The sequence below is a fragment of the Pundamilia nyererei genome, unplaced genomic scaffold (genome assembly GCF_000239375.1).
Source record: "Pundamilia nyererei isolate P.nyererei 1_Seehausen unplaced genomic scaffold, PunNye1.0 scaffold00202, whole genome shotgun sequence".
In the NCBI taxonomy this organism is placed as follows: Eukaryota; Metazoa; Chordata; class Actinopteri; order Cichliformes; family Cichlidae; genus Pundamilia; species Pundamilia nyererei.
Window position 1 is genome coordinate 1,057,009 of NW_005187603.1, and position 7,539 is coordinate 1,064,547.

Genomic DNA, 7,539 nt, shown 5'->3' on the forward strand with positions numbered 1-7,539 from the left:
TTTCTTTATGTTAGGTGTCGTGATGATGTTGTGATAAGTGTAATTTGAATCTTCTTTCTCTTCTCTCCTTTGGTCACCTGCTGCTTTTGAGACTGTATGTTTCTGAGTTTTATTTATTTACTATAAATAATAAATAATGCTCAGCTGTAATGATGTAATACGTTAGCATTGCTGCCTGGGTTTGAATCCCCCATCTGGCTGGAGCCTTTCTCTATAAACCTCCATGACATTTACACCAGGATAAAGAAATAATAATATTATGAAGTGGTTACTGAAATCACGATAATGAGAAGAAGAATCAGAGAAAGAGCTTGCATCCATGTGCTAATGAGAACATCGTTGTAACCAGGCGAGCAACGCGGCGAGCGCTTGGTGTGTGTGCTGCTGACAAAGACAGTTCAGTTCAAACTCCAGCTCTCATTTCAAATCCACAAACATGTTAAATGATTCTACTTTTTTCATCTCAACAAAAGAAAGAAAAAACAACAAAAACAAAGGTTATTTGAATTTCTTTTATACTTCAAATCAGTCCAAGAGAGATGATCATTGCCGCTGTGTTCCCGAGATCCCCAAAATATTTTTCTTTAACTCCAACTGATAAATATTAGAGGCGATTTTATGAAAGCAAATCGATTCAGTCCTGTGGGCACTGTGGTTGTGGTTGTTTTAGGGGTGGTGGTTGGCACTGGTGGCAGTCCTTTGCAGGTGACACTGAAGTCAGGGTTAGGGGTTTGTAGCTTAAACCTATTTGCTGGAACGTTGAAGACAATATAATTACACAGCAAATCAAGACATGAGTAGGCAAAGTTCTTCATGTTTCTCGTGCACGGGAGAGAACCGGACGAGCGCCGTTCCTTCGCTTGACCCCAGTCGCTCTCGTCCGCTCCCCCGTAACACTGCTCTTTTATTGAGGTTACATGAATATACATAGGTGCATTAACATATGACGTCTACATACAAACAAAGAGTACCTTGCCTGTGTGTGTGTGTGTGTGTGTGTGTGTGTGTGTGTGTGGGGTCAGAGTGTGACCCGATTAAAGACTTCCCTAAACCTGCTGGTCTGGAAGTCCAGCAGTTCATCCAAACAAAAGGCACTTAGCCTAAAACAGACATGGATACGTTTATCCATAAAACAATAAGAGAAGGTACGAGCTCTCCCACGCTCCCAGAGTGCTCTGGAATACACACAAAGTTTGCAGACTATTAAGGATCAAACCTCCACCAATCTAAAACTAATTATAAAGCTCTAAGCATATATAAGTAGATATTTCTAAGCATAAATGATAATCAACAATACAAAACCTGACACGTTTTGTGTGTGTGTGTGTGGGGGGGTTAGCCTGGGGCACAAGCAGGCTAGGACCGCCACTGGGTGGCAGTCCTCAGCAGGAGACACTGAGGTCACTGTTGGTCCCAGTGGACGTGAACGTCATGAAGCCCGGCTGGTTGGAGGAGATCTGGGTCCTGATCCAGGTCTGGTACTGGGATACTCTGGTGTAGACTCCTGGAAGATTCGGCCTGGCACAACCTTCCCCAAAACTGACGACTCCCGCCTGAATCCAGCGACCGCTCTGCTTGCTCACCATTGGACCTCCTGAATCCCCCTTTGAGAGCAGAAACATTTACTGTTAGCTGAGGAGAAGAAACTGTAGAAGGTGAAAATGTGCCAAACACAGGTAACAACAATCACCTGACAGGAGTCCTTTCCTCCTGCACTTAACCCGGCACACATCATGTTGTCCGTGATTGATCCCGCTCCATAGTCACAGTTACACTTCCTGTTTCCCACCACGGGAACCTGCACCTCCATCAGGTTGGGTGAAGGAACGGACGCTAAGGCAAAAAAGTATAAAGCAGAAAAAGTAAAGTAGATGAAAGGTCTCCCTCATTTGATACCAGGATTATCGTGTGGCTGTAATTCCTTCTGTATCAAAATATTTTTCTTGTCTAGTCATATTTTAACACTGGGGAATGACGCTTTGGCTGTGAAATGGAGAAACAACACCAGTATTCACATGGCGAGACAAAAATTGGAAGGATTCTAACGTAAAATTAGCCAAAAGATGAGGTGAGTGGTCAGGTTGGATGCACTCGTTTTGCAGGCCTGTTGACTGCAGTGGCTTGTTTGATCTCAAACAGCTAACAGATCAACTGCAGAGGAATGGCTTATTTGAAGGTCTCTATCACGGTTCTGGGTCATTTTCAGTTTCTTGTATTTTGGTATTATTCTCTATGACTTATGTTCTGATTCTCTAGTTGTGCTGTTTTGATTGTTATTATTCTATGTTTCAGTTTAATTCTGGTTATGAGTTTAGTTCTCAGGTTTTGTTCTTGTTCCCTCGTGTTTAGTGTAGGTGTCATGTCTGTGCCTATTGTGTGCTTCCTGTTTTACTTTGAAAGTCTGTGTCTCATGTCAGTGTTTCTAATTTTGCTTCCCTTGTCTTGTTAGGTCTAATTCCTCCCAGCTGTGCTTCCCTCCTGTCTCCAATTCCCGGATTACTCGACTGTGTACTTAAGCCCTTTTAAAACATTTAAAGAAACAATGTGTTCCCAGTCATCAAACTCAGATTTAGAACATTTTAGCTTGCAGAAGAATTTTATTGCTTGAAGTATTTCTGAGCCATCTGAGAAAGCACGCTTATTTCTTTCAGTGTGGAGATTTTTTACTCTAAAAGTAATCAGGTGTCTTTATGACCCACCTCCTTCTCTAGTACTTCCCCAGCCGGTGACCCAGCTGTTAACACCGCTATAGAAGATGCTGTTTGAAGCTGCCAGGCAGACGGGAGAAATGTAGTTGTTGAAAGTCACCGGTGAGGAGAGCTGCAGGAGGCAGACGTCGTTGTCGAAAGTACCAGAGTTGTAGTTTGGATGTTTGATGATCTGTGTTACAGTTCGAGATACTGCATTGGGATTGGATCCCTGTAGACTCTGACGGCCCAGATTCACAGTCAGACCTCTCAGGTTGGTGCTGAGATCATCAAGGAGCACAAAACAGCATGCAGTTATTACGATGGCTAAAAAGAAATGATATTATTGATTCCTACTCTGTTAAATATTTATCCTGTTACACCCTCAGCCCCCTGATTACAACCTTTCATAATCTCTTTATGGTAATAAATCATGTTTAGTGTTCAGCTTCAGCCTCATTACTCACGTTTGAAAGCAGTGAGCAGCAGTCAGCACCCACTGACTGTTAATGAGGGATCCTCCACAGAAGTGGGACCCAGATCTTTGCAGACTAACCTGCCAGGGCCAGCTGCCAGGAGAAGCTTCCTGTCCTCCTACAATCCTGGTGTTGAGCTTTGGCTGACCACAAACTGAAGACCAACATTAAAACACAGAGTGAGCATTACTGTAGGAGCTGTAAACTCTCAGCATTACAAACTGCTGAGTGAGGACACAGTGATCCTGGACTAACAGCAGTAAAAAGTAATCTGATTTCAGGAGTTCACTGCGTCTCAAGTCTAGAGTCCAGTCAGAAACTAATATTCATCCTCATGATGTATTAAACATTACAAGTTAAAAGGAAACTTTATCTTACCATTCAGCTGTGACTCAGACTCTGAAAAACAGGAAAACATTTTGGTTAGTGTCACCTCAGCTATTTTGAGTCTTCAAACTGGACGTCTGGACTTTTGGAGCATTTTTAAAGACATCATCTGATCAATAACAGCGCTGCTGTGGTTTCAAGTCTTTGGTGTCTGGGAGTCCACGAACACATGATCTGCAGTTACATCATAAGTTTAAAGCTTATGGACGTGCTGCACATGATTACTACATGATTACAATGACCAAGAATTATTTTTAGGGGCTTGTTTATATTAAATAAAACATGATACAGAGCATTGCAGCACATTAAAAAGACAACAGCCTTAATTAACGCAGTGGACGATTGGACCCAAACGTTGGGTTGATACGTCATCACTTAACAGATAACAACGAGGGTAACGAAGAGTGAGCTCATAACTAAGATCTCCACCCTCCCATCTAAATATGGCCACATCTGACTTTATGAGCTATAAGAAAAATAATTTCCTTGGTACTAAAACGGATTCTGAAGTACAATTTCACTAACTTAGAGGGTAACCGTGGCAGATCGTCTCAAAACAAATTTCCCACGAGTGGGACTAATAAAAGTTATCTTATCTTGAAACAAGTGTAATCTCCACATTTCAACTTTTTTTTCAAAATAGATTTTCTAATTTAATCTTGAAAATTCGACTTTATTCTTAAAATGATCAGTAATGTTTTTTCCTAATGTGGCCCTAATACTCTGTAAGTAAGTTCTAACTTCATAATTATATCTAATAAAGTGACTTCTTACATTCATGTATATTATATCCAATATAAGCATTAGAAATATCCTGTCTCAGAGTGATGCTGAAAAACTTTATGCATTTATTACTTCCAGGCTGGACGACTGTGATTCATTATTATCAGGATGTCTTCAGTTAATCCAAAATGCTGCAGCCAGAGTCCTGACAGGGACTAGAAGGAGAGAGATTTCTCCTGTATTGGCTTCCCTTCATTGGCTCCCTGTCATGGGCTGGGACCCAGCATTTTCTGTTCATTTTGCATCATTGGCATGTACTGTAGAAGACATGCTAAGTTCTTGTTGTCTCTACCATTAGTTTGGATTTCAGTTGCCTTGTATTTTGACATTCTTTTATGTTAAGTCATCCAGTCCAGTCTTTAGTCCTTGTCGATCTAGATCCTGTTGTGTCGTCACCCCTTATGTTCCAGTCTGCCTTGTTCATGTTGTCAAGTCAGTATTATGTCTGCCTCCGTCATGTTTCCTGTTTTATTTTGAAAGAGTCTGGTGTTCTTTGTATTTAGTTTCACTTCCCCTGATCGCCCCTCGTGTGTGTTTAGTGTGTGTGTGTGTACGTTTCTGTCTTTGTCAGAACGTCTGTGTCACCATGTCATAGCACTCATAGTAGTCACAGTAAACATAGTTATCATAGTTATGGTGTTTAGTTTTCCCAGTGTAGGTTGCAGTTTAGTTTGTCACCCAGTTTGTATTGTATTCATATTTATCAGCCAAAATAAAATGGCTTAGCTTTGGTTTAACTCTCCGCTCCGTCTCCTTCTGTGTGCGCACCTGGGCCCTGGTTCTCCCACAGTCAGCTCCGCTGGCCGTGACACTCCCGCTTAAATCCAGAATTGAACTCAAAATCCTGCTCCTCACATACAAGGTCTTAAATAATCAGGCCCCATCTTATCTTAATAACCTTGTAGTACCATATCACGCCCTGAGATGTTGGTGATTTGACGATATATAAATAAAACTGAATTGAACTGAATTTTCTTATCACAGCAAAAACAACAGCTGAATGTCATCTATGAAGGACGTGAGCCACATATTTGAACTGTAATATCTCTTCTTGAGTATTAAGACTTAATATGTTAACATTATAAAACTCTGTAATATAAGTCTTAAGTTCTTAATATGAATTGAAATAAAATTTAAACACGCAATCAAAGCTAAAATAAAATAAAGCAGCTCTAATAACTGTGATACAGACGCTGATTGATGGAGAGCAGTTCAGCCTCTCAGCTGCTTCCAAACCAAACAGATCGTCACATTAATCTGTGTTTAAGCTTTCATCACCAAGATAAAGATGAAGCTAAAGCACAACACCAGTCCTCCTTTTCCTGCCGTGTTATTTCCTGCAGTGTCACTTTAAAGTGAAGCGCTGTGCTCCTGAGTGTTTTCGCCCTCTGAGTCGTACCTGCTGCAGGTGTGTGCAGAGAGCTCTTACCTTGGGTCAGGAGCATCAGCCCAGCAGCCAAACACATCACTTTGTAGAAAGCCATCGCTGTAAGATCCAAACATCCAGACCTGCTGAGGCATAAATACCCTTCCTCTCTCCTCCTCCTCTCTGTCTGCATTAAGCACACCTCTCTCAGACACTTGTCTGACGACACACCCAACGCCTCACTGCAGCTCACCTGATCCAGGCATTTCAGCTTCCAGGCAGCAATGTTGAACCTTTTTATTTATCCTTTCCAGCTCGATTTCTCTCCCAGTCAATCAGTACACGTCCTTTTCTCCTTCCTTGGTGTCCAGCCTCACATACGGTTCACTGTGAGCCTTTTCCTTTATCTTTGCCACCTCTCTCTTAGCAGCCAGCAGTCCGGTCTACTTCCTTCAGCTCCCTGACTATCCCACTTTTTCTTTGCTAACCTCTTCCTTTGAATGCTTTCCTGTACTTCCTCATCCTAACACCAAGTCCTCTTCAGTACACCAAACACCTTCTTGGATGTTTCCCTCAGCGCTTTCCCAGCTATCTGGCAACTTTTCCCTTCCAACCAGAACCTGAACTCTGTGCTACATTCTGCCTTCTTTAACTTCCACCATTTCATCTTCATCTCTGTCTTTAGCCGCATCCTCTACTTGATTTTTATAGTCATCCTACATAGTGCCATCAAAATCTCCCCTGAGGCCACCGTGCAGTCTTACATCTCAGATTGCAAGTTCTGCGTAAGACATCATTTTATTGTCCAGCAGAATTACTGGACTTGAAAACCTGATGCTGAACAAACTGAACTTCACAATTTAGCATTTCTTCTTGATATTTCATTCTGCTTTTTTCTAACCTAAATAATAAATATATTTATATTTATATAAATATATTTATAAATAATAAATATATTTATATAGATATATTTATTATTTATAAATATAAATATATTTATATTTATAAATATAAATATATTTATATTTATAAATATAAATACAAATATTTATAAATAATAAATATATTTATATATATTATTTATAAATATTTATATTTATTTATATTTATTCTGCTCTTAAAAATTTGAGCATGTGCGAGTCAAAAAATAGTGAACCTGTCTCTTATTATTCGGCTGTAACTCTGATAACAACCAATCACAGAGTGGAGACAGCTGTCAGCATTTTCTTTAAACTTAACTTAAACAACAACACAATAACGTCAGAAGAACAATGACCCAACTCTTAATTTTGAAATTATGACTAATGACTGAGAATGTAAAGTTCAAATGTCAGCACTCAAGTTTTGTTTAAAGAAGCAGTTTCTGTTTGTGCTGCATGATTCACTCAGAGATTATAAAGGACAGAAAAGAAAAAGTCCTTTCTGTGCTTCATTTATCTGCACTGACAGCAGGACTTACACAATAGGGAGTGTCAACAATAACCCTGCTCAGGAATTAACTGGTCAGCCTGCATTAGGTTTCCTAGAATTAACAAATGAACTGCATCCACCGTCAGTGACATAACGTGGAATTACAGTCTCTTAGTTCTCACTCCCCCCCCCCCCCTTTTTTTTTTGTATATGAGGGGTGGGGGGCACACTGGTGGTCTAAATACTAGAGACTGCGGGCAATATTACATTTCCTCTGCACATGCTCAGTAAGACTGTGGAAGTGAAGTGCAGTTATCTCACTTATCCAGAGATGCTCAAGGTTCAATCTAATTTTCTCATAAGGAAATTTGTTTTTGGATGTACAATATTTTTTTCTGCTGCCAAAACTTTGGATAACTGGGATTTTTAT

At 40.4% G+C, this 7,539-nt stretch overlaps 1 protein-coding gene across 1 annotated transcript; it reads right to left on the minus strand.

Annotated features, from left to right (window-relative positions):
• Positions 1 to 1,319: 1,319 nt before the first annotated feature.
• On the minus strand, positions 1,320 to 5,828 carry LOC102199317 (serine protease 27-like). Its single transcript, XM_005747728.2, has 6 exons — positions 5,763 to 5,828; positions 3,542 to 3,562; positions 3,155 to 3,317; positions 2,700 to 2,968; positions 1,691 to 1,833; positions 1,320 to 1,604 (listed from the first exon to the last, which is right to left on the minus strand). Exons 1-6 carry the CDS (start codon positions 5,815 to 5,817, stop codon positions 1,383 to 1,385), a joined length of 873 nt encoding a protein of 290 aa, XP_005747785.1. The 5' UTR covers positions 5,818 to 5,828; the 3' UTR covers positions 1,320 to 1,382.
• Between the last annotated feature and the right edge of the window lie 1,711 nt (positions 5,829 to 7,539).